Source organism: Molossus molossus, unplaced genomic scaffold (assembly GCF_014108415.1).
Source record: "Molossus molossus isolate mMolMol1 unplaced genomic scaffold, mMolMol1.p scaffold_m16_p_21, whole genome shotgun sequence".
NCBI classification, from domain to species: Eukaryota; Metazoa; Chordata; class Mammalia; order Chiroptera; family Molossidae; genus Molossus; species Molossus molossus.
This window is the reverse complement of record NW_023425357.1, coordinates 15,454,579-15,480,644: the sequence shown is the minus strand read 5'-3', so window position 1 is coordinate 15,480,644 and position 26,066 is coordinate 15,454,579. Positions and strand designations below refer to the sequence as shown.

Sequence of the window (26,066 nt, the reverse complement as noted above, 5' to 3'; positions counted from 1 at the left end):
TTCCTGGCTGGGCTTTGAAGCACTCTTTGGGGTGCAGAGCTTGGCATCCCCCCCACCTGGGAATAGTGGGGAGCCTTGAAAGTTGACCCAGACAGAAATGCAGACGGGGATTTTTCAGTTCCTCCTGAGTGCCCATGGCACCTTCTGGAAACCTCTTAAGTGCACACAGTGCAGCCTGTTCCACAGAAGAGGAAGCTGAGGCTCATGGCAGGGCTGAAGCCAAGCTAAGGCTCAGACCCACGCTCTCCTGACCAGCCAGTGTTCTCAGCACATGGTAGGGAGTCTTCTGGGCCCTGCCCTTCCGGAGCTCACAGCCTTCTAGCCTCTCAGCAAACACCTAGGGCCTGCAGTGCTGGAGGCACACTGGTGACTGAAACAGTCAGCTCCTGGTCCAGTGGCAGAAGATAGGCCCACTGCCGGTCAGTGATGACTCAGTGGTCGGGGTTGGGATGGGGTGGCTCGGAGTGTAACCTGGGAGTTTGGGGCTTCCTGAAGAAACTGGCCACTTCAGAGACTGTGTCATTCTCTCTCCCAGTCTGTAGTTCTCACTCTAGATCTCTCAGACTTGCCCAGTTTCTTCACGCTACCAAACCGCAACCAACTTCTCTTGCTGTCTGTCTGCGGGGTCTCCTTGAATGTTTCTCCGTGAGTGCCACTCTGTCTCTTTCTCTGCATCTGGACCAATTCAAATCCCTCTGAATCAATTCTCTCTGTGTCTCTGGGCCTCTCCCTCCCACCCTCATCTCTTCCCAGCTCCAAGCTTGTCTGTGCCTGTCTGAAGAAGTGTCCGTGCAGGACTAGACTAAGAGCTTAGACTTCACCCTGAAGGCAGCAGCCAGCCCCAAGCAGCTGAGACAGTTCAGGCAGGGAACTGGCACCATAGGTCTGCACTTGAGAAACCAGTCCTGAGACTACTGTGGACTAGAGGGCTGGAAAGAGGCTGGGGCAGGGCTGAAGCTGAGGAGGGAGACTGCATGGATCCAGCCTGAGGGAGGGATAAGGGTCTCCCAGGGGCATAGTGATCAGAACCCTGGATTGATAGAGGGGAAGGAGGGAGGTGGGAAACTGCCAGGGCCTCTCGGAAGCTAGTCACCCAGGAGAGGTGTCAAATTTCCGCTGTCCATCCTCCTTTACTGCCCCCTCTGATGTCACATTTTCCAGTCTGGTCAGAGGGTGAGGGCCTCTTTCCCCAGCAGGAAGTGCCCTTCAGTCCCCAGCCACCTGGGCTGGACCACCCAGCCTGGGGACCCTCAAACCCTACCCCCACATCACTAGTCCTCCCTACTCCTGCCCTGCTTCTGCTCACTAACTGTGGGGGCAAAGGAGATGGAAAGGAGAATGATGCCAGAAAGCAGGGTTTAAAGTGGGCATTTCAGTCTTCTGAGGACAGAGAGAGAGAGATCCATCATGGGTTGAGACAGATGGACAAAAATGGAGGAGGGGGGGAGATGAAGAGAAGTGAGAACCGTAAGGCAGCACAGTGGGACTGGAGATGCGCAGGAGAGAGAGGCTCAAAAACATGGGGATCACTTGAAGCAAGTTACAGACATAGTACTTCATCTCTAAATCTCAGTGTTCATTTCATCACAGAGACATCTTTCATATCATGATACCATTATCACATCTAGAAAATTAGTAATTCTGTATCTTATACTCAGTTTACACTCAAATGTCCCATTTGTCCCAAACTATTATAGCATGCAAGGGCACGGATTCTGGAGATGAAGAAAAGGGGGAGGAAGCCTGCCTCAATTTCCTCTTTCATAAAATGGAGATAAGGCTAGTGCCTAGCTCATAAAATTAAACGAAGGCCCATGGCACTGTTAGTGGCATGCAATGAGCCCTCAGTGAATGTTAGCTATTAACTTGTTATTGTTTATTTTGCTGATACTATTGTTATCATGATTGATGTTCCTCCAGAGCAGCCCCAGAATGTTCTCAAAGCCCTGGGAGGGAGAGAACTCAAAGTCTGGTTGAAACACACACCCCCATCCCCATCCCCCTCAGTCCCCCTGTGAATTGTGACGTAGGCACACCAAGGGTCTGGCCGGAAATCCCCCTTCCTGTTGCAGATAAGCCTGGAGCTGCCCAGCTGTACCCAGACCCTCCTCCCCACAACCACCACCCATGTCACAGGATCAAGTCCCCAAGACAGAGAACTTGTCCACCAAGCCCCTTGCCCTACTCCCATCACCCCAGAAATCCCCTGCACCTCCTGTCACCCAGCCTGCTGCTCCCCAAGTTCCTGTCCAAGTCCAAGCCACCCCTACAGCAGGACAGCCCCAGCTACCAGGAGTCAGGCAGCCACCCCTGGGGTCAGGGGTGAGGGGGGGTGTAGCTCAACCCCGCCCCAGCCCCCTGCAACTCGACCCTAGCTTCGACCCCCAGCTCTGACGTCTTGGAAAATTCCCCCCCCGCCCAGGCCCCTAGGGGAGGGGACGCATGGTATGAAATGGGGCTGAGACCCCCAGCTGGGGGCAGAGGAACCTGACAGAGGTGAGCCATGAACTGGGGCCTGGAGGTCTGGGGGCCTGGACTCCTGGGTCTTAGGAAAAGGAGAGCTGAGGTCCCCACTCGTGGTCTGAGAGAAAAAGGCACTGGAGGCCAAGACTCCAGAGTCCTGGGGAAGAAGGGAGCAGAGGCCTGGACCACTGGATCTGAGGGAAGCAAGGGCTGGGGCCCAGACTGCAGGGTCCCTAAGTGTCACCAGCTCACCCAGTGTTTTTTTCCCCCCTACCCAGAATATTCACAAGGAGCATCCATGGATTTGTGGAACTGGGATGAAGCATCACCACAGGAAGTGCCCCTGGGGAACAGGCTGTCAAGGCTGGGTATGCTGCTGGGGTTGAAACAGCGTGTGTGTGTGTGTGTGTGTGTGTGTGTGTGTGTGTGTGTGTAGGGGGTGCCCAGGTGTGGGGGCCTCCACGGACCCTGACCAGCCCTAACCTCCTGATTGCCTGCAGAAGGAGCTGAGCTCGGCTTCTATTTCCCCGAAGTGGCTCTCCAAGGGGACATGCCGACGGAGGACACCTGCTGGAAAGGTGTTTATGAGCTGGAACCCCTGCGTGCTGGGGCAGGTTTGTTCTGAGGGAGGAAGGGGGTGTGCCTGGACTCCTGGGGTTTAGTGGGGGAAGGACTGCCGGCTTGGACTCCTGAGGTTGAAGGAGGAGCGGGTTGAGGTCCAGAGTCCCAGGTCTGAGTGAGTAGAGGCAGGACGGAATAATGACTCTGGGTGCCTGACAAATAAAGACTAGTGGTTCTCCAGTGGTTGTTCACACCCTTCTCTAAACTCAGCTACATTTTTATGCCTCGCAGGACTCCCAGGGCCGGACTGGAGCTCCGAGTCACCGCACCCAGAAACTCCACGGGGGACGGGTGAGTTTCTGCGGAGAGGCAGAGCAGGGGGAGTCTGGGGTCTTCCACCGTGGTTGAAGTTTAGCCTCCCTGATGTTTGAGGGAGAACGGAGATAGGGCTGTGGACACCTGTGTCCTCCAGGTGGCCTGGCCCAGATCCCAGAGCCAGGGGCCTCCGGCGCCAGGGCCCAGGGCTTCAACTTCTAGAACTCCCAAGGGGGCCGGGGAGCGGGACACCTGGGCTCCCCTCACTTGGGGTCTGTTCCTCCTCACAGAGCATGCCTCTCAGGCTCCTCCGTGGTCAGGAGACTGGGCACAACTGGGGTGCACCGACTGGGATGCTTGGAGCCGAGTCTCGCCGGCCCTGGGACCCGCCCTCTTCGCTGGGTCTTTAGGGGTCGCCGACCAGAACACCACCGCCTCCACGGGAGAGACCAACTCGTGGTCCTGCGCCCCAGCCCCAGCCAGCTCCACCAGCTGGGACCGTCCTACTGGCTCCGACGGCGCCGAACACTGGAGCAAGGGCCTCTGCCCGGAGTGGGGCGCCGACTCGATCATTTCCTGGGGCGGGCCTGGGGCCTCGAACTACCCCACCTCCTGGGACTCGGGGCTGCACACGGACTGCACCAGCTCTTCCAAGGAGTACCAGCGTTCAGATCTCACCACTTCCTCCGAACCGAAGCAGCAGTCGGACCGTGCAACTCTGGCTCGTTACCCCAGAACTAACCACCGAGGTGAGAGGTCCGCGAGACTGGGTCCGGAGGGAGCGATGACCGAGTCTATCGAGGCGGGGCCTAGGCGCCCAAGGGGTGGGGCCCTGGAAACGGATGGCGAGGGGGCCGGACTTAAGTACCTAAACTGGAGAGGGGAGGCCGCCGTAGCTCTCACTCCTGAGCCCTAAGGGAGCGGAGGATTAAGACCCTGGTTGTCTCCCCGCTGGTGTGGCTCAGTGGTTGAGCGTGGACTCTGCACTAAGAGGTTCGGTTCCCAGTCAGGGCACATGCCCAGGTTGTGGGCCAGTCCCCAGTGGGGGGCATGCAGGAGGCAGCCAATTGATGTTCTCTCTCATGGACAGATGTTTCTCCCTCTCCCTTCCTCTCGCTCTCTAAAATCAATTTAAAAAAAATTTTTTTTAAAGTCCCTGGTTGTATCCCTAGAGAGCAAAGGGAGAGGACCTAGGCTCCTGAACTAGGTGAGAGGGAAGACATGGGTCTGGATGACCAGGTGTCCGAGGCAGCCAAACTCCTAAATCTCTGAGATGGGGGCCCGATGACTGGGTCCCCGAGGCCGACTCTTAGGTTAGGTCCTTTATGTGGAAGGATTCGGACTCGCTGGTCCCCGACGAGAAGGGGATCCGTCTGGACCCTTGGACCTGTGGGGTGAGGGAGTCTGGACTCCTGAGCCATCGACATGACAGGGACCAGGGCCAGAAAACCTGAGTGTTCACCTGCCTCCACCCTGCAGGTCCCATTCAGCTGTGGCAGTTCCTCCTGGAGCTGCTCCAAGACACCGCGCGTAGCAGCTGCATCCGCTGGACTGGCAACAGCCTCGAGTTCCAGCTGTGTGACCCCAAAGAGGTGGGGCAGCTCCCCTGACCCAGAGAGTCGGGCCCCAGTCTCCTCTTGTTCAACTTAGCCTGACCATTCATTTTGCTTAGCCTTTTGCCCTGCCCCAGCTGCATCCTCACCTCAACCCCACTGAACTCCGCACCCTGCACCCCGCCCGCCCACTATTGCTAAACCTTCCGGCTCCCACCTTCTCGGACTCAGCCCGGCCTTCCCCCTAGGTGGCGCGACTGTGGGGCGAGCGCAAGAGGAAGCCTGGAATGAATTACGAGAAGCTGAGCCGAGGCCTGCGTTACTATTATCGTCGAGACATCGTGCGCAAGAGCGGTGGGCGCAAGTACACGTACCGCTTCGGGGGCTGCGTGCCGGGCCTAGCTTATACGGACCCCGCTGGCGTCCAACAGGGGGCCGCAATCCAATAAAAATACCCAGTCAAACCTCCTTCGTGTGCTGTCTGCATCCTTCTCAATGATAACTGACTAGACTCCTAGCCCTGCTGGGGAGGCTGTGTGTACCCTCTCACCCACCCAACCCTCTCCCCACCTGTGTGATCCTAAGCCACACCATGACCCAAACAGACCCTTAGGGGAAGAGGAGGTCAGAAAAGGTTTCCGGGAGGAAAAAAACAGCTGATTCGAGAAATCAGGCAAAGAAGGTTCCAGGCAGAAGAAACAGCATGAGCAGAGGTAGAAGATCTCACAGCACTGTTCAATGAACTAAAATATCACTGTGGTTGAAGAGGGGACCCTGGGTCAGTTCACAAAGGTTCTGTGGGGCCATGCTAAGAAGCCTGGGTTTTGTCCTGAGATCATAGAGGGATTAAGCAGGGAAAGAATTTGGGCTTTAGGAAGATCTCATTGAAGGGAGTGAATAAAGGCATGTAAAGAGGTAGTTCCACAAATAATCACAATATTGATGGACACAGAATGTGTAAGAAGCCTCTGATCCAATAAGGCCTGGGCACTCTACTCAACACAGTATATGGGAGGCTTTGGAGGACAGACCAAGAGGAGCATGAAAGCAGTTCTCCTTCACACAGCTCCTTCATCCAGTCCCCAATAGGCACTTTTTTCACACAAGAAATTCACTCCTTCAACAAATATTCATAGAGCACCTCCTAGGTGACAGGTGCTTTAAAAAAAACTTTTTTTTTTTAAATTGATGTTAGAGAAAGGAAGGGAGAGGAAGAGAAACATCAATGAGAGAGAACATCAATTGGCTGCCTCCTGTATGCCCCCCAATGGGGATCGGGCCCACAACCTGGACATGTGCCCTGACCGGGAATCAAACCGGCGACCTCTTGGTGCATGGGTCAATGCTCAACCACTGAGCCACACCGCTGGGCTGCCAGTGCTATTTTAAGTGCTGGAGATACAATTGTGAATAAGACAAAATTTGCTCCTTTATGATCGTCTATTATACTGAGGAAGACAAAAGAAGGTAAACAATAAAAGGGAGGATATCGTATCTGAGAAGGTAAGTGCTATGGAGAAATAAAGTAGCGAAGGGAGTTAGAAGCTGACAAGATGGCAACTTCAAATATTTGGTCTGAGAAGGGCTCACTGAGAAGGTGGCATCTGAGCAAAAAACTGAAGGAGGTGAGGCAGGGAGCCATCTGTGGGAAGAGTATTTCAGGCCAAAGGGGACAACAAGTGCAAAGGGCCCTTTGGAGAAAGCCAGTCCACATGTTAAAGGACCTTTGAGATGGCCAGCTCCCAGGCTGGAGCAGTGAGAGTGAGAAGACGGGTAGGAGATGTTGACTTAAAGAGGTAAACTGAGGCAAGCTCCAAAAAAATGAGTTTATTCAGGAATAGTAGAGGAACTGAATTCAGGACAGGCAAACTGGAGCAAGCTATAGGCAAGTCCAAAGAGATAAGGGTCAGTTTTTATTAGATTTTAGGAGGAACTTAGGGAGGGTTGTTTAGAACAAAAATCCATTGGAGGACAACAAGAGTTTGAGGTTGCAGTGGTTTCTCATTGGCTGCAAGCGGTGGCTAGTGTGTTGTTGGGGATCTTTTTTTTTTTTAGCAGGAGATAAAAGTCCCATGTGAAAAATGTCCTCCTTTGAACCAGATGAAAAGTAACATTCTTATTATCACTAAAGACAGGAAGTTGCAAAACAGACCTTGTTAAAATAATTCTTTGTGGGGGAAGGGGGGTTAATCCTCACCTGAGGATATTTTTCCATTGATTTTTAGATAGAGGGGAGGGAGGGGGCGAAAGAGAAAGAGAGATTAGTTGCCTTCCATAGGAGACTACTGGGGCTAGGGATTGAACCTGCAACCCAGGTATGTGCCCTTGATTGGGAATTAAATGCACAACCCTTTGGTCCATGGGCCAACGATCTAACCACTGAGCAAAACCAGCCAGGCCTTAATTCTTATCTTTCTTTTTCATTATGCATGTTGCAACAGATGGTACAGTGCATGAGAGCTCTCCCTTCAAGGCTTCCCAGCTCCATTTTGAATAAGGTTTCCTTAATCAGTTTTTACAGAGATAAGAGTATAACGGGGGCCCAACTATGTAGGTCATTTGTAAGGACTTTCACTTTAGATTAAGTCAGACCAGACACCAGGGTGGGGTTCCAGGCTAAGGAAGTGAAGTGATCTGACTGAGGTGTTAGCAGGGTTCCTCTGGCTGAGTGGACTGATTGTGGAGGGCAGCAGGAAAGCAAGGAGGCCAGGCAGTGGGCTACTGTAATAGTCCAGGCTGGAGGTACTGGTGGCTCAAACCAGAGGTCAGAAGATTCTGAGCATATTTTTAAAGATAGTCAACATAATTTCTTGATAGATCAGCTATGGGGTGTGAACAGAGTCGCCATTTTCCGAGAAGGACTGATTTCTGCCAGATCCTTCACAGAACCAAAGCTTTAACTCTTTTCTTTTTTTAAATAATTTTTCTTTATTGATTTTAGAGCAGAAGGGAGAGGGAGATAGAAACATCAATGAGAAGAACATCGTTGGCCGTCTCCTGCAATTCCCCCACTGGGGATTTGGCCCACAACCTGGGCATGTGCCCTGACAGGGAATTGAACCGGTGACCTCTTGGTGCATGGGTCAACACTCAACCACTGAGCCACACCAGCCAGGCTAACTCTTAATCCCTCTTCTCCGTGATGCAGGACTTATTTCTGAGTCCTCAGCCACCCAAATCTTTCTGGGGTTTAGAGGTGGAACCTGGGCATTCCTCTTTGTTGTTGTTGTTTTGTTTGTTTGTTCTTTGTTTTTTGGTACCTGCAGGAACCGAACCCGAGACTCTGGTTTGCAGGCCGAGGCTCCAACCGCTGAGCCAAACCGGCCAGGGCTGGGCATTCCTCTTCACTTGACAAATGACCCTGGGAGAAAGGCTGGTTCTTCTTCAATACCCTAACAATGGGCCTCCTAATAATCATAATGAGGGTATGGATTGCGGTCTTTCGTCCAGCGACGCATCCCCAACCCTTACAGAAGTACCTGGCATTCAATAAATACTTGCACGAATAAGAGTACTTCCGCTTGGGTATTTCCCCAGGCCCAGTCTCGAGCCAGCACCAGGATCCAGACAAAATTTCTTTCTCCAGGCAAAGCTAAGGAAGCGATGAGAACCTGTAACAAGTTGGTGTCCCAAGTCCCAGCTCGAAACCCCTCTAATGCTACGCAAGCTCTTGATTGGGCCGGAGTGATGATGAACGGCTATTTAGCCCAATAGAAGATTGGAGTTCTCCTGAATGGGCGTAGCCTTACTGGCCTCAGGGACCGCCTCCCCGAGGGCGCTCTAGCTGGGTGGAAGACTCACTTATACCCTGCCCGGCTTCCGGTCTGTCTTAATTCCGCTTCCGGTCCGACCGAGGCGTCTTTGCTGAGGGTCACATTGAGCTGCGAGCCGCTTCAGGGGCGTCTTTAGGTGAGTGTGGAGGGTTCCGGAACCCGGGATCCCATCCTGGGGGCTGAGGAGCCGGACCCTAGCTTCCCCGAGAACGAGGTGAGGTTTCCGGCCGGCGGCGTTCGGCCTCCCGGGGGCCCTGGGGTCTTGTGTTAGTAGTCAAAGCTAACAATGATTTTATTCTTCCTTAATGCCAGGCAATATACCAGGTGACTTATATTAATTCATTTAGTCCTCCCCTCAGCCTGTGGTTGTCCCTTTTGACAGTGAGGCATCTGAGGCTCAGAGATACTAAGCTGCTTAGCCAGCGGCCAGGAATTGGACTCAGTGGTTTGGACTGCGGTGCCCTCAGTCATCGGGCCGCAGGCGTGGCTCCCCGCGGCTTGCCTGGGCCGCAGGCTGGCTCCCTAGTGTGTGGACCCTCCTCTCCCCCTCCCCCGTGTCATCCGAATCCACCCCCACTCCCAGATAGCAGGTCAAGATCTTGCCCCAAATTACTATTGCAACCGCGCCTGTGTCCCAGCGGCTGGTGTTCAACCCCTTCCCCACTTCCCTACGCCTTCCCCCAGACTACTCTGGTGTCCCAGATCCCCACCACTACCTTGGATCGCTTCCATTTAACGCTGGCTTGCGCACCTCAGTGTAAACCCACGACTCCTCGAAATTGCTGGAATTGAGGCAGCTTCCCCCAGATTCCCTGGTGAAAACTGGGTGTCACCTCATAAGAGACATTGTGGCAGAGGTTTTTAACCCTGGGTCCACAGAAAATGGAGCATTCAAGGAGTTCTAGTACTCCAACAGAGGAGAATTGTATCTGTATTTTTACTAATCTCCAATTGAAATGTAGCATTTGCTTCAGTTAGGCATGGAGGCAGCAACCTCAGGAGAATTGGCAGCATCTGTGACTTTGTCAGCAATCAAAATCACAGGTCATCTTATACTACATTATGGTTGCAGATAGTACAAAATATTTTTTACCCACGACTTCAAAATGAATAAATCCTCAGCTACATATAACTGGTTATTTTTGTGAGCCTGTGCAATTTCATAATGCATTTAAACATGTTCTGAGAAAGGGATCACTAGACCCTTCTGCAGAGTTCATGGCACCAAAAACATTAAAAACCTTTGCATTGCCCTGGCCGGTTTGGCTCAGCGGTTAGAGCGTCGGCCTGCGGTCCAGAGAGACCTGGGTTCGGTTCCCACTAAGGTCATGTACCTTGGTTGCATTTTGTCCCCGGGCCTGATTGGGTCGTGCGGGTGGTGACCACTCGATGTGTCCCTTTCACGTCGATGTTTCTCTCTCTCCCTCCCTCCCACTTTATGAACAAAATATCAAAAAATGTCCTCGGGTGAGGATAAAAAATAAATAAATGAAAATAAAAACCTTTGCATTGTACATTATGTCAGTGATTGAGTGCAGCTCCACCACTTGTATGCTTATGACCTTGAGAAATCATTTAGACACTGGTTGTCCCTTGTCTGAGAAACAGTGATAGTTCTTACCTTTTATTAGACTGGCTGTAGGAGTAAAGCTGTAAGAGTATTGGACAGCACCTGGCCTGTGGTAAGCACTCAATAAGTGTTAGTGTTATTTTGTGACAGATGAGGCCTGATTTTACCAAGGAGTTGATCCTCCCTCCCAACCTTGCTGTGACTTCCACAGTTAGATGTATAGATTTGCCCTGTCCTTCACCTTTGTGTGCATGTTGAGAGGAAGCAGGTAGGCTCAGATACAGCCCATCTTCTGTATCTGGGCCCATGTTGGGCCTGGCTGGGCTGGCATGCCCAGGTTCAGGCCCCATAGAACCCCTGCTAATACCATTCTCTTTGCCTCCAGGAGTCAGCAACATGGCAGAAGACATCAAGACCAAAATCAAGAACTACCGGACTGCTCCTTTTGACAGCCGTTTCCCCAACCAGAACCAGACCAGGAACTGTTGGCAGAATTACCTGGGTAAGCAGGGTATGGTGGTCGGGGGAATGCAGATCATCCCCTGCTCCCACACCTGAAGTTACTCACCTCTTTTCTCCTTGGGGACCCATGAATTTCGGGCCTTTTTTATTTTTGGACATCCTACCTTACAGCTGCTTATCATCAACTGTGTTCAAGATCCGAGCCAGTATCATAACCTTTGGTTTCTACAATGATTTCTTTTTTTAAAGATTTATTTGAGGCCCTGCCTGCGTAGCTCGGTTGGTTAGAGTTTCATCCCAATATGCCATGTTTGTGGGTTTGATTCCTGGTCAGAGCACATATAAGAAGCAATCAATGAATGCATAAGCAAGTGGAACAAATTGATGTTGCTCCCTCATTCCCTCTCTCTGTCTTTGTCTCTAAAAATCAATGAGAAAAAAAAAAAAGATTTGTGTGTGTGTGTGTGTGTGTGTGTGTGTGTGAGCGAGAGAGATGGAACATACATACAGGAAGTACAGAAAACATAATGTATAGCTAAATGAATAATTCTAAAGTAAACCCTGTGTAACTATAACCTGGATAAAAAAGTAGATATCGCCTGAACTCTGAACTCCCCTGCCTACTGCAGAGCCTGCATTGAACACAACACCCTACTCTCCCCCAGTAGAGATGTGACCCACTGACTTAAGGCGATCACATTTTGGTTTTCTCATCATGATTAGGTTTGCCTCTTTGTGAACTTTGTTTTTTGGATTTTTTAAATCAACGGTTTTGAACATCCAGCTGTGCTGTGACATGTAGTTTGTTCGTTTTCATTGCCATAAAGTTTTCCACAGTTTATTCATGGACACTTGTGTGGTTTCCAGTTTGGGGCTCTTATGAATAATGCTGCTATATACATTCCTTTTGATGTAATTTGATGTCCACGTGAATGCTTTTCTCTCTAGGGAATGTGCTTAGAAGTAGAATACTTGGATGATTTTTTAAAAAATTAATTGCTTACATTTACTTATTTGTCTACTCATTTATTTGAGAGAGAAATATTGATTTGTTTTTTCACTTATGTATTCATTGGTTGATTCTTTTTTTTTTTTTTTTAATTTATTTATTTTTTAATCCTCACCTGAGGACATTTTTCCATTTTTTGTTCAGATAGAGTGGGAGGGAGAGAGAGAGAGAGAGAGAAACATAGACGTGAAAGGGACACATCGAGTGGTTGCCACCCGCACGACCCAACCAGGGCTGGGGACAAACTGCAACCGAGGTACATGCCATTAGCGGGAATTGAACCTGGGTCTCTCTGGATCGCAGGCCAACGCTCTAACTGCTGAGCCAAACCGGCCAGGGCCATTGGTTGATTTTTTTTTTTTTTTTTTCCTCACCCGAGGACATTTTTCCATTTTTTACTCAGAGCGGGAAGGAGAGAGAGGAAGAGAGAGAAACATCGATGTGAAAGGGACACATCAAGTGGCCGCCACCCACACGACCAACCAGGGCCGGGGATAAACTGCAGCCAAGGTACATGCCCTTAGCGGGAACCAAACCCGGGTCTCTGTGGACCACAAGCTGATGCTCTAACCGCTGAGCCAAACCGGCCCAGGGCCCATTGGTTGATTCTTGTATGTGCCCTGACTGGGGATCAAACCCAAAAACTTGGTGTATCAGGTCAATGTTCTAACCAACTGAGCTATCCTGGCAAGGCTAATTAATTGCTTACTTTTTTTTTCCTTTATTGATTTTTAGAGAGAGAAGAAAGGAAAGACAGAGAGAAGATGAGAGAGAACATCAATTGGCCACCTCCTGCCCACCCTTGACTGGGGATCGAGCCTGAAACTTGGGCATGTGCCCTGACCGGGAATCAAACCAGTGACCTCCTGGTGCACAGGTCGACGCTCAACCACTGAGCCACACTGGCTGTGCGATTGCTTGCTTTTTTAAAACTTTTTTTTTTTTCTTTATGGTTTAGAAAGAGAGATGGAAACATTGAGAGAACATCGATTGGCTGCCTCTTGCATGCCCCTCACTGGGGATCGGGCCCACAACCTGGGCATGTGCCTTGACCGGGAATCGAACCTGCAACCTCCCAGTGCATGGGTCAGCGCTCAACCACTGAGCCACACCGGCCAGCTTTTTAAAAACTTTTTTTAAAAATATGTTTTTATTGATTTTAAAGAGAAGGGAAGATTGAGAGAGAAACACCCATGTGAGTGAGAAACATTGATCAGCTGTTTCCCGTATGCCCTCTACTGGGTATCAAACCTGCAACCTGGTCATGTGCTTTGACCAGGAATTGAACCAGTGACCTATGGGTGCATGGGCCTATGCTCAGCCACTGAGCCACAACAGCAGGGCTAATTACTTTTATTCATTCATTCATTCATTTTGATTCTTTTATTTTTTTATCCTCACCCGAGGACATTTTTCCATTTTTTTGTTCAGATAGAGTGGGAGGGAGAGAGAGAAGAGAGAGAGAGAGAGAGAAACATCGATGTGAAAGGGACACATCGAGTGGTTGCCACCCATACAACCAACCAGGACTGGGGACTAACTACAGCCAGGTACGTGCCCTTAGCGGGACCCGAACTGGGGTCTCTCTGGACCGCAGGCCGACGCTCTAACCGCTGAGCCAAACTGGCCAGGGCGATTTTGATTCTTTTAAATATACTTTTTTTTTTTTTTTTTAAATCCTCACCCAAGGACATTTTTCCATTTCTTTTTCAGGTAGAGTGGGAGGGAGAGAGAGAGAAAGAAGCATCGACGTGAAAGGGACACATAGAGTGGCTGCCACCCGCCCGACCAACCAGGGCCAGGGACAAACCGCCACCGAGGCACACGCCCCTAGCAGGAACCGAACCCAGGTCTCTCAGGACCGCAGGCCAATGCTCTAACCACTGAGCAAAACCAGCCAGGGCCTTTTAAATATACTTTTATTGATTTTTTTTTTAGAGAGAGAGGAATGGAGAGAGAGAAACATCCATGTGAGAGAAACATTGATCAGTTGCCTTCTGCACGCCCCTTACTGGGGATCATGCCTGCAACCCAGGTATGTTTTCTGACTGGAAATTGAGCTGGGACCTCTTAGTCCATGGAACCACGCTCAATCCACTGAACCACACCGGCCCGGTTGATTACTTTTAAAAGTCAGATTAACCCACTCCTGTCTCTCTCTCAGACTTCAGCATCTTAGCATCAAGACTGTCTTCCCCGATGGACATAGACAACAAAACTAGGGACAGGGTGGGAGGAGGATAGGGAAGAGGGAGTCAGTGTGGGGAAAAAGAAACATCTGTAACAAAAATAAATTAAAAAAAAAAAAAAGGCTGCCTTCCCCTTCCCTTGCCCTGGTTCTGGATTTCCATAATCCCTACACACGCCCCTCATATTGCCCCATCAGTCCTGGCCCCAGAGTTTTCAAGTTCAACAGCAGTTCTCTAGAGGTTCCAAAGTCAGTTTAGTTAGGTATATCTAGCCTTTTTTAGTACACTTGTAAGGGTATATGTTTTTTGTGAAGAGTGTGTGTGTGTGTAACGTGTGAGGTAAAAAGTATTTCTGAGTTTTGTTCAAATTGTGTTTTAGCCGTTTGTCTTGGCTGACCCTGAACCCCTTTTTCAGACTTCCACCGCTGTGAGAAGGCAATGACTGCTAAAGGGGGTGATGTCTCTGTGTGCGAATGGTACCGGCGTGTGTACAAATCCCTTTGCCCTATATCCTGGGTAAGTGACTCCTGCTGGGGCCCTTGCGGTGCTGGGGTGGGGTCTTAGGAGAGAGGAGTTTGGAGACTTGGCGGGAGCTCAGCTACAAGAGGTGAAGGGGAGACAGCATCACACTGTCCATGGACTTGACCTTTTCTTTCTAGAATTGCCTCCCTTTTCTTTCATCCATGCTCTCAACAACTCAGGGCTCTCAGCCACGGTGACCAGAGCTGTTTTCTTGTAAGTCCGTCTCACTCATGTTCTCTACGGATACATACTCAGTGCCGGGTCTCTGTCCCTGTGGAGCTCACCATTTTGTGAAATCCTGTCCTTTTTTTTTTTTTAATCCTCACCCGAGGACATTTTTCAATTTTTTGTTCAGATAGAGTGGGAGGGAGAGAGAGGAAGAGAGAGAGAGAAACATCGATGTGAAGGGACACATCGAGTGGCTGCCACCCGCACGACCAACCAGGGCCGGGGACAAACTGCAACCGAGGTACATGCCCTTAGCGGGAACTGAACCCGGGTCTCTCCGGACCGCAGGCGGACGCTCTAACCGCTGAGCCAAACCGGCCAGGGCTCCTGTCCTTTTTTATTGTGAACATTTTCAAATATAAAAGTAGAGAGAATAATTCAGTGACCACCAAATATACCCATTACCCAAATTAAATAATGTCAAGATTTTTTTTTCTCTTTTTTTTTTTGTTTGTTTGCTATGTCAAGATTTTTTGACATTTTCTTCATCCCTCTTTTTTGTCTTTCCTTTGCTGCTGAAGTATTTTGAAGCGAATCCCAGACGTGTCATTTCGCTCTTCCTTACCTCAGTGTACATCTCTAAAAAACAGGGACACGAGAAGGCAGTCCTTTTTGCCCTGATCTGCCCAGACCTTTAGTCACCATTTAATACTCTCTGCTATACCCTGTTTTTTATTTTATTGACTTATTTATTTTTATTATTTATATATTTATTTTAAACTGACATTTTTAAAAATCTGTTTGTTTTCATGTGTTTTTATTGATTTGAGAGAGGGGGGAAGGGAGAGGGAGAGAGGCAGTGAAACTCTCAGTTAGCTGCCTCCTGCACGCCCCCTACTGGGGACTGAGCCTGCAACCTGGGCATGTGCCTGGCTGGGAAATGAACTGGCAACCTTTTGGTGCATGGGACTATGCTCAACCAACTGAGCCACACCAGCCAGGGCTAATTTTAGTGATTGATTTTGAGGGGGAGAGAGAGAGATTGAGATTTGTTCCTCTTACTTACGCATTCATTGGTTGCTTCTTTTATGTGCCCTGACCAGACTGAACCTGAAACCTTGGCATATAGGAATGATGCTCTAACCAACTGAGCTACCCAGCCAGGGCTGCTATATTCTTTTTCAATAATAAAGAGTTTATGTTTAACATTACTCTGTTTCATCAAATCAAAGCCCCCATCAACTACAAGAAACTTGAGAGATGTTCAAATCTTTACTTAAATACTGGAAGTGAATGTATCAAGCATACTGATTTAAGAGATATTAAAATGAAATACCATTTGTCTTGGAATTGAAATAGGATACTATTGCAAAAGTATTTAGTAGTGCTCATTTAAAAAAAACAAATATGCCCTGACCAGTTCGGCTCAGCAGTTGGAGCATTGGCCCGTGGATCGAAGGGTCGCAGGTTCAGTTCCGGTCAAGGGCACATACCTTGGTTGCAGTTCAATCTTCGGCCCTGGTTGGGTTGTGCAAGAGACAGCCAATCAGTGTGTCTCTCTCACATCAATGTTTCTCTCTCTCTCCTCCCTCCCTCCCTCCCTCCCTCCCACTCTATCTGAAAATCAGTGGAAGAGTATCCTCGGGTGAGGATTAAAAACAAAAACAAATGTGAGCAGAACAGTAAAATAAATAGTCGAAATCCTCTTGTGTTCTCTCTCTAACCCCTGTCCTCAGACGTAACTACTGTTAATTGATTCCCTTTTCTCTATATGAATGTATCATACGTAAGCCTGTGGCACTTTCTGTGTATGAACGGTTCATACAGTTCTGTTCTGACTTGCTTTGACTTATCAGTGTGTCTTGGAACCTTTTTTATGACAATGCTTAGATCTACCTTATTCATTTTAATAACTTACAGATGCTTTTATTTAACTGGCCCTCTTTTGATGGAGATTATGTTTTAATTTTTCAGTATTTTAAGCATCCTTTTTGATGTCTTACCATCCCTCCTTTAGCCTCAGGAGGCCTACATTGGGTACATGCTGGCCAGTGTGCTAGGTTCATGCCTTTGGTCCTGATGCTGCCCCACACCCTTACCTGGGGAGCATGAGATGGTGCGGTTGCCTCAGGTGCCTGTTGTGTCTGCCCTGTTAGAGCTGGATACAAACGTGCTCTGCACAGGCCCTTTTGTACGCACAGCCCTGGCTTCTTTATTTCAAAAACCTGATGCAGTAGAAATAAGTGTTTTATTATTGCTGCTGTTTTTTTTTTTTTTTTTTTTTTTTATCCTCACCCGAGGACATTTTTCCATTTTTTGCACAGACAGAGTGGGACGGAGAGAGAGGAAGAGAGAGAAAGGGAAACATCGATGTGAAAGGGACACATCGAGTGGCTGCCACCCGCACGACCAACCAGGGCCGGGGACAAACTGCAACCGAGGTACATGCCCTTAGCGGGAACCGAACCCGGGTCTCTCCGGACCGCAGGCGGACGCTCTAACCGCTGAGCCAAACCGGCCAGGGCTATTTTTGTTTTTTATAAGCAATGTAATAAATTCACAGAAACTTAAAAATAGAGGAAAGGGCAGAAAAATGTTCCTAATCCTCCTGATCTCTCCAATAATATTATAACATCCTCCAGGTGTTTTCTTTCTTTCTTTCTTTTTTTATTGTTGAAAGTATTACAGATGTCCCCCTTTTTCCCCATTGACCCCCTCCTCCCCACTCCTTCCCCCCTCCTGCTTTTCCCACTGTGTGGCTTTTTCAGTCTCTGATCTTAGTCTGCATATTTTGGGAGGGGTGGGGGCAGGAGTCCAGCATTTTTTTCTATATGAGCATTTAAGACTTTTTTCCAACCACCTTTTCTTTTCTGGTTTAAAAAAATCTTTAGTTTCTCCCCACAAAAAATAGCATTGGCTTTTTGTAGGATCTTCAAAATGAGAGATTTATATGTAACCTAGTCACTGCTTCTGAGTCCTAAAATTAACTCTCCTTAGGAATTTGGTGTAAATCTTCCACTTCCTTTTCTGTGTGCCAATGTATGTGTGTTTGTTTTTTTTTATGTACTTTTTATATAGATACAGATCGTACTCTAGATACTAATTGAATTTTGCTTTTTATCCTTAATATGCATTGCATTCCTATTTTCGTATCAGTGCAGTATGCTCAACTATTGGGTAGCCCATGTTCCCTTCCCCTTTGTCTGGACACATTCTTTTTTTTTTACTACTTTAAATGATATTTGATATGCAAGATATGTTTTCCCCTCCATTTGCTTTATTGATTTTTTTAGAGAGGAAGGGAGAGAGAGAGAGAGAAACATCGATGACAGAGACCATCTATTGGCCGCCTCCTGCATGCCCCTCCCCCCGCCGGGGATTGGGCCCACAACCTGGGCGTGTGCCCTGAGTGGGAATCGAACCAGGGACCTCTTGGTGCATGGGTTGAAGCTCAACCACTGAGCCACACCAGCCAGGCTTTCCCCTCCATTTGAATGGTTTCCTTAGTTTCCTTTCCATGAAGAGGGATTATTGCACAAAGGGTAATTTGCCAAAGGACCAGACCAGCCTGATCCTTTAATTTTACAGGGGGATAGGAATGTAAGCCCAGCAACTGAGAAATTCACACTTAAGAGAACAGTGGACTGTAAATAATACAAGTCCAGTATGAAGGAATCCACGTGAATCCCAAACATGAAAAGATGTTTATCCCCATTCAGGGAGATGTAGCTTAAAACAGCAAAAATGATAAAGATTGATAGTGCTAAGTGTTGGTTGCTCAGACTGGTCCAGTCACTTTTGGGGTCAATATGGCAGAATATTTCAAAATGGAAAAATACATACGCTAGATGTGGCATATTTTTCAAAATGGAAAAATATTACACTCTAGACAACTACAAAAATGTTCATATACAAAGATGTCCATTGCAGGTTTTTGTAATGGGGAACACCCAGAAACAACCCAAGTTAGAGAAATGATACATTTATCTTGGATCTACATGGCAGTACAGAAAGAGCCCTGAGACTTGTGGGGAAAGCAAGTTACAGGATGATCTATATAATGGCCCAGTCTATATATAAAGTACAGAGTGTCTGTGATGTGCATGTAAGTAAAGTAGGTAAATACAGGGCACTTACTATGTGGGCCAGCTACCTTGTAAGCGCTTTATATCATATAAAGACAAAAATGCTAAAAAAAAAAACAAAACAGAAAGAAATAGGTACTATTATCAGTATCCTCAGAAATAGGTAGTATTATCAGTATTACAGAATTGGAAACTGAGTCCCAAGTTCACACAGCTAGGAAGTGATGAGGGGGTATTCAGATTCAGTCTCCCTTATTCATGCTTTTATCCATTACCTCTACTATATAGCACATAATTGTGTGTTTGTGTATGTGTGTGTGTGTGTGTGTGTAAAAAAGTGAATATGTTTCTCACTGCCTGTAGGAGGTTCCACAAAAAGCAGAGTATTACTTCTGGGGAGTGGTAACAGTAGGATGTGTGTGTGTGTGTGTGTGTGTGTGTGTGTGTGTGTGTGTGTGATCAGCGCTAGTCCGACTATATTCTACTTGGCAGCTTTTTGCACTTGACTGTGTCTTGGAGATCCATTCGTGCTGGAGCATAGATCAGCCTTACCTTTTTCACAGCTGCCTAGTATTTCTTTATTCTGACAAACTTCGTTGAGTGTTGACTCGGGTTCCTGCGCAGGGCATAGCCACTCTCTTGAAGCATTGTCCCTCACACGTCTCTCCAGGGACAATCCTGCAGTGAGCCCGGGATTTTTCTACATGTTACTTCTCCTCCCCCCACCCCCTCAGTGGTTCAGCTTGTGTCAGTTCATTCTGGACAGTGATTCTTATCTTTCTGGGTCTCTGCTGGTTCCCCAGCTCCTGGAAGAGTGTAGGTACTGGGGTTACTTGTTGGCTGACTGAGGAAGTGAACAGGTGGGCAAAGTGAGGAAGATAAAGAAGTCCTCCCGCCTGGTTTCCCCACAGAGGAAGGGAGTAACCCTGGCTGTCTTTCCCCAGGTGTCGGCATGGGATGACCGCCGGGCAGAAGGCACGTTTCCTGGGAAGATCTGAGCTGGCTGCACCTCACCTGTCCTCTGTCCTCCATCCTTCTCCCAGGGAGGTGAAGGGGGGCCTGGGTACATCCCACCCTAGGATCCTGAATTATGGCTTAACTAATAAATACTTGTTGGAAAAGTGTAAGACTGTGTATGTGTAAAAGAGTCGGATGATTGGGCAAAAAGCTGGGTTGGAAATGGTACCTGGACCAGTAAGAGGGGCTTCAGATGAGTTTTTTTAAATAAAAATTTGACCACATCCTCTGTGCCAGACAGTAGAGTGAATGATTACATGAAATAGCCTTAAACCCGTTTGTGCTAAAATTTATCTGTATGTTCCCTTAATTATCTATAATTTTCATTTCTTTTTTTTTTTTTAATCCTCATCCGAGGACATTTTTCCATTTTTTGTACAGACAGAGTGGGAGGGAGAGAGAGGAAGAGAGAGAGAGGGAAACATCGATGTGAAAGGGACACATCGAGTGGCTGCCACCCGCATGACCAACCAGGGCCGGGGACAAACTGCAACCGAGGTACATGCCCTTAGCGGGAACCGAACCCGGGCCTCTCCGGACCGCAGGCGGACGCTCTAACCGCTGAGCCAAACTGGCCAGGGCTATAATTTTCATTTCTTTTTCTGAAGTTTTATTGTTAGTATATAGGAATGTAGTGAGGTTTTTTGTTTTGTTTTGTTTTTTTTGGTACATGCCCCTAGCGGGAACCAAACCTGGGACTCTCTGGTCCGCAGGCCAATGCTCCAACCGCTGAGCCAAACCGGCCAGGGCGTAATTATCTATAATTTTTAAAACTTTTCTTAGGTAATGAAAATAGTATAATAAAAACACACGTGTACCTTCCCTAGCTTCAACAATTATCAACAAATGACCAGTTTCATCTTTAATGACTCCCTTCTCCCCTCTAGATAATTTTAAAGTAAATCTTAAGAGATCATAGTTTATTTAGAAATAAGTATGTGTATCTCTTATACGTGTTTTTTAAAACATAATCACACTATTATTACACCTAAGAAATTAACAATACATGCCCTGGCCGGTTTGGCTCAGCGGTTGGAGTGTCGGCCTGCGGTACAGAGAGACCCGGGTTCGGTTCCCGCTAAGGGCATGTACCTCGGTTGCAGTTAGTCCCCGGCCCTGGTTGGGTCGTGCGGGTGGCAGCCACTCAATGTGTCCCTTCACATCGATGTTTCTCTCTCTCTCTCTTCCTCTCTCTCCCTCCCGCTCTATCTGAACAAAAAATGGAAAAAATATCCTCGGGTGAGGATAAAAAAAAAAAGAAATTAACAATACATGAATATATTCTGGCTGGAAAAAAGGGGGGGTGCTCTAACAGGGTCAGTATACACACAGAGAGGCAGTGCAGTGGTTATGGGTAGGCACTGTCTGCATTCAGCTTCAGGCTCCACCATTTACCAGCTGTGAGACCTTAGGCAGATTATTTCACCTCTCTGTGTCAGTTCCTCGTCTGTAGAGTTAACTGACATCTTCCTCATGGGACTGCTTTGCAGATTGAATGAGAGGTTCCATGTAAAGTGCCTAGGACAGGGCCTGATACTATTTGTGAAGTGCTCAGCGCAGCGCCCTTGCTGTTGGAAGTGCTCTCTAAATATTGTTGCTCCCAGCACATCAGTTTCCCTTCTAGGCTGTGGCACACCAAGGACATGTCCTTCTCCCAGTCTTTTTTTTTTTCCTCAATCAGAAGGACTTGGGCCCCCCATGAGTGGCGCCGGGGGTGGGTCTTCGTATTTTTTTTTTATTTTTCATATGCCCTGGCCGGTTTGGCTCTGGTTAGAGTGTCAACCTGCGGACCAGAGTCCTGAGTTCGATTTCCGCTAAGGGCACGTACCTCGGTTGCAGTTTGTCCCCGGCCCCAGTTGGGGTCATGTGAGTGGCAACCACTCGATGTGTCTCTCTCACATCAATGTTTCTCCCTCCCACTCTATCTGAAGATAAATGCAAAAATGTCCTCAGGTGAGGATAAAAAAAAAAAAACATTTAACATGAGATTTACTCTCTTAGTAGATTGTTAGGTGTACAACACCATTGTACATAGGCACAATGTACAGCAGATCTCGAGAACTCTATCCTACACAACTGAAATGTTTATGCCCATTGTTTAGCATCACCCCATTCCCCCCAACCCTTGGCAACCACCATTCTACTTGCAGCTTTAATGGGTTTGACTCTTTTAGATATCTCACATAAGTGGAATTGTGCACTATTTGTCCTTCTGAGACTGCCTTATTTCGCTTAGCACAGCGTCCTCCAGGTTCTTCCGTGTTGTTGCATATTGCAGTATTTCCTTTACCAAGGCTGAAATAACCCACTGTGGGTGTATACCACAGTCCCTCTGTCAGAAACGTTCTTTCCTGCCCTTTACCGCTGGCCTCAGACTCTTCCTCCGATGTCCCTCTCTTCAGGAAGCCTTCCTCTGCCCCAAGCTGGGTCAGGTGCTTCCTCTGGGCTCATACAGTCACTCTGTTTCCCCATTGTGGCCCTGGTCACTGCGACGTGGGATTTCTCAGTGCCTGGTCACCTCAGCATTCCCCTGACCACTCTGGGCTGTCACACTGTCTCCTGTGAAAGCAGAAACGGACCTTTCTTGATTACCACTGTGTTCCCAGCATTGCCCCGCGCAGAGCTGGACGTGAGAAAGCTCATTATGTTATATGCACCGTACCCTTACTGCCTAGTTTAGGCCTGATCATATATTTGGTGCTCAATAAATTTGAGAAAAAAATTAAAAGACCTTTTGACTGTCCCCACAGTAGTGCTTTCCTCTTTGCTTCACCACCGCACTCCATGCCCTCATCTCCCCAGACCCCTCTTTCCCTTCCCTTTCTTTTTAATCCTCACCTGAGGATATTTTTCCATTTATGTTTAGATAGAGTGGGCCGGGAGGGGGAGAGAGAGAGAGGCATTGATGTGAGAGAGAGATGTCAACTGGCTGCCTCCTCACAACCCCGGACTAACCGCAACCGAGGTACGTGCCCTTAACCAGAATTGAACCCGCGACTCTGGTCCACGGGCTGATGGCTGTAACCGCTGAGTCAAACCGGCCAGGGCTCTCCTCCCTTTTTACCTCTCTCCTCATCTCAACTCACACTGGTCCCACCTAGCTCAAACATGTCTCTTTCTTGGGCACAATATTCAGCTCTCCTCCTACCCATGAATTCCAGGCCCTCCTTTGCTTAGCTGACCCAAGGAGCTGAGATTCCAGCCTTTACACATTGATTTAGTGCCCAAACTTGAGGTTTCAGAGTGTTGCTAAGTCTGCATACCTCTGTGCTGCCGTTGATGACATCTTTGCTAAACTGAATTTATTTGGAAACAAAATTTTAACCTATGAAATACTCTTTTTTTTTCATCCTCACCCGAGGACATTTTTCCATTTTTTTGTTCAGATAGAGTGGGAGGGAGAGAGAGGAAGAGAGAGAGAGAGAGAGAGAGAGAGAGAGAGAGAGAAAGAGAAACATCGACATGAAAGGGACACATCGAGTGGCTGGCTGCCACCCACACGACCCAACCAGGGCCAGGGACAAACTGCAACTGAGGTACATGCCCTTAGTGGGAACCGATATGTTTTTAGCCCTGGCCGGTTTGGCTCAGCGGTTAGAGCGTCGGCCTGCGGTCCTGAGAGACCCGGGTTCGGTTCCCGCTAAGGGCGCGTGCCTCGGTTGCAGTTTGTCCCCGGCCCTGGTCAGTTGTGCGGGTGGCAGCTGCTCGATGTGTTCCTTTCACATCGATGTTTCTCTCTTTCTCTCTGTTCCTCTCTCTCCCTCCCACTCTACCTGAACAAAAAAATGGAAAAAATATATATATATGTTTTTATTGATTTGAGAGAGAGATCAACAACTGCCTCCTGCACGCCCTCTACTGGGGATCGAGCCTGCAATCTGGGCATGTGCCCTGATCAGGAATCGAACCAGCAACCTCTGGGTGCATGGGACGATGTTCAACCAACTGTGCCACACCAGCCAGGGCCTGTGAAGTATTCTTTTATTTTTTAAAACTTATCTTTATTGTTGAATTTATTACAGATATCCTTCCCTTCCCCACCCCTGACCCCCTCCTCCATACTTCCACCCCCCCTCCTGCCTTCCCCACACTGTTGTCTGTGTCCATGGGTCATGCATGTATGCATACAAGTTCTTTGGTTTCTCTCTTCCCGCCCCACCTCCCCGCTTCCCTTTGAGGTTCGTCAGTCAAACATCCGATTTGTACTTCTTAATCCCTCCTATGTAGTATTCTTGCACAAAAAGTGGATGAGCTAGAGCCACATATGTGATCAATAAATCTCAAAAGCATAATGTTGAGGTGAAAAAAGTTGCATGAAGATATGTACAAACTATATGCCTAAAGTTTACCAAAACATTTAGAATTATTCTATACATTGTTGATGAATATATGCATATATGTTAAAAATGAAAATGTGTATGGGAGTGAAAACTAAAAATGCTAACAAACACATTTGAAAAGATGCTCAAAATCATTAGTAATAAGAGAATTGAAATAATGGCAGTATCACTTTACAAGGAATTACTCTGTCCAAAACGAGAATGCTGGATAATGCCAGGTGTAGGTGGTAATGGAAGGATACAGGAACCCTCATGAATTCTTGGTTGCTGGGGACAGCCATTGTGAAAAGCAGTCTGGCACACACATACCTATGACCCAGCAATTCTGCTCCCTAAGAAAAAGACATATAGCACTGGCTGATTTGGCTCAGCGGTTAGAGCATTGGCCTGCGGACCAAAGAGACCCGGGTTCGGTTCCCACTAAGGGCATGTACCTCGGTTGCAGTTTGTCCCCGGCCCTGGTTGAGGTCATGTGGTGGCAACTAGTCGATGTGTCTCTTTTCGCGTTGATGTTTCTCTCTCTCTCTTTCCCTCCCTCTCTCCCATTCTATCTGAAGATAAATGCAAAAATGTCCTCGGGTGAGGATTAAAAAAAAAAAAAAGACATATAGGTCTCTGAAGGGCCATGCATGAGGGCGCTCATTGAAGCATCACTTACAGTGATGATGCAGGGAGGGAGAATTGGAAGTAGCTTGGGTGTCTTCCCTGGGGAGGGGACAGTAAACTATGGTGTCCCAAGCAACCAAGAAGCCATGGAGTCAGTGTGTCCAGAGTAACATGGATGGAGCTTAACATCGTAGTGCTGAGCAAGAAACTTAATCGGATGAGCTATTTAACTCAGTCGTGGGTATGTAAATTAGAAAACATGTGCCAAGGAAACCGTGGTACCTGTTCTACAGGAACACACACAACAAAAATAGATATGGGCATATGAGAATGTTTGCCAGTAGGGGGCACTGAAAGGACTGTGATACAGGGATATAAGGAAATATGAAATTTAAAACAAGAGGTGCCGTGTGGGGAATGATGAGCTATGAAACTGAGGGTATGAGATTAATTCAACCCATGACACCTGAGATCTGAAAAAAGAAGACAAAAGGGGTTGGAGGATGATGAGTTCCAAATTTAGTAGTGAAATTATCTCTGAGGTGAGATCAGGTGTCTTCAAATGCCATCTGCAATGTATGCCACTTCAACATAAGCAATCTGGCCCTGGCCAGTGTGGCTCAGTTGAGCATTGTCCCATATACTGAAAGGGGGCAGGTTTGATTCCCGGTCAGGGCACATACTGGGGTTGCAAGTTCAATGCATTCGATGTTTTTCACTTCCTCTCCCTTCCTCTCTCTCTCTCAAAAAAAAAATAATAATAATAATAATAATAAAACTATTTAAAAAAATAAATCTACAGCGAATACAGAAAATTACTTAGGACAAAGCTGGGTGGTGAGGATGGAGGTTGTTACTTTATTCTCTACATGTTCTTGTATATTTGAGTAACTTCAAGAAAACTTTCCTTTCATCACTGACCATTAAAAACAAAACATCTTGTCTTAAAAATACAATGAAAGTATGTTATTAAATTCTAGCCAGACACAGAGGCCAGTTGAGAGCTGCTCTGAGCAAGGCTGGGAACGTCTTGAGGACAGAGGAGCATCAAACTCCTGAGCTTTTTCTCCATGCCACCAGCAGGATTAAACTGGATCATTTTCTCATCACATGCGTTTTATGTCATTTCATGCTATTTCATTTCATGTCCATGGACAACCTAAAATTATCTCATGTGCCGCTATTGGAAAATACCACTTTAACACATTGAATATGTCTTTGAAAGGATTTACCCTCTTTAGAAGGCATTGTAACAAAGTGTGTATATTTGTTATGTATACGAGAAGTGTACTTACTGTTAACTATACAACTTGATGAACTTTCACAGTCTGAATGCCCCCATGTAACAAGTGTCCAAATCAAGAAAGAGAAGTCTCCTTGTCCCTTCCAGTCACAGTACCCCAAGGGTAACCTCTCCCTTGACTTTTATCACT

General features: G+C 47.7%; 2 protein-coding genes across 2 annotated transcripts; both read left to right on the top strand.

Moving 5' to 3' along the window:
- The first annotated feature begins 2,761 nt into the window (after nt 1-2,761).
- On the top strand, nt 2,762-5,341 carry ETV2 (ETS variant transcription factor 2). The gene is made up of 4 exons (XM_036274727.1): nt 2,762-2,831; nt 2,964-3,041; nt 4,819-4,931; nt 5,141-5,341. The coding sequence occupies exons 1-4, from the start codon at nt 2,762-2,764 to the stop codon at nt 5,339-5,341; spliced, it is 462 nt and encodes a 153-aa protein (XP_036130620.1).
- A 3,351-nt stretch (nt 5,342-8,692) lies between these two features.
- On the top strand, nt 8,693-19,803 carry LOC118638658 (cytochrome c oxidase subunit 6B1). Its single transcript, XM_036274745.1, has 4 exons — nt 8,693-8,801; nt 10,621-10,737; nt 14,311-14,411; nt 19,615-19,803. The coding sequence occupies exons 2-4, from the start codon at nt 10,632-10,634 to the stop codon at nt 19,666-19,668; spliced, it is 261 nt and encodes an 86-aa protein (XP_036130638.1). The 5' UTR covers nt 8,693-8,801; nt 10,621-10,631; the 3' UTR covers nt 19,669-19,803.
- Nucleotides 19,804-26,066: the final 6,263 nt, after the last annotated feature.

Excerpts from the sequence above, each read along its gene's own strand:
- ETV2 (XM_036274727.1), top strand. The coding sequence starts at position 2,762 with ATGGATTTGTGGAACTGGGATGAAGCATCACCACAGGAAGTGCCCCTG. Across the intron at positions 2,832-2,963 it reads GAACAGGCTGTCAAGGCTGG|AAGGAGCTGAGCTCGGCTTC; the intron begins GTATGCTGCTGG and ends GATTGCCTGCAG. Across the intron at positions 3,042-4,818 it reads GGAGGACACCTGCTGGAAAG|GTCCCATTCAGCTGTGGCAG; the intron begins GTGTTTATGAGC and ends TCCACCCTGCAG.
- LOC118638658 (XM_036274745.1), top strand. The coding sequence starts at position 10,632 with ATGGCAGAAGACATCAAGACCAAAATCAAGAACTACCGGACTGCTCCT. Across the intron at positions 10,738-14,310 it reads CTGTTGGCAGAATTACCTGG|ACTTCCACCGCTGTGAGAAG; the intron begins GTAAGCAGGGTA and ends CCCCTTTTTCAG. Across the intron at positions 14,412-19,614 it reads CCCTTTGCCCTATATCCTGG|GTGTCGGCATGGGATGACCG; the intron begins GTAAGTGACTCC and ends GTCTTTCCCCAG.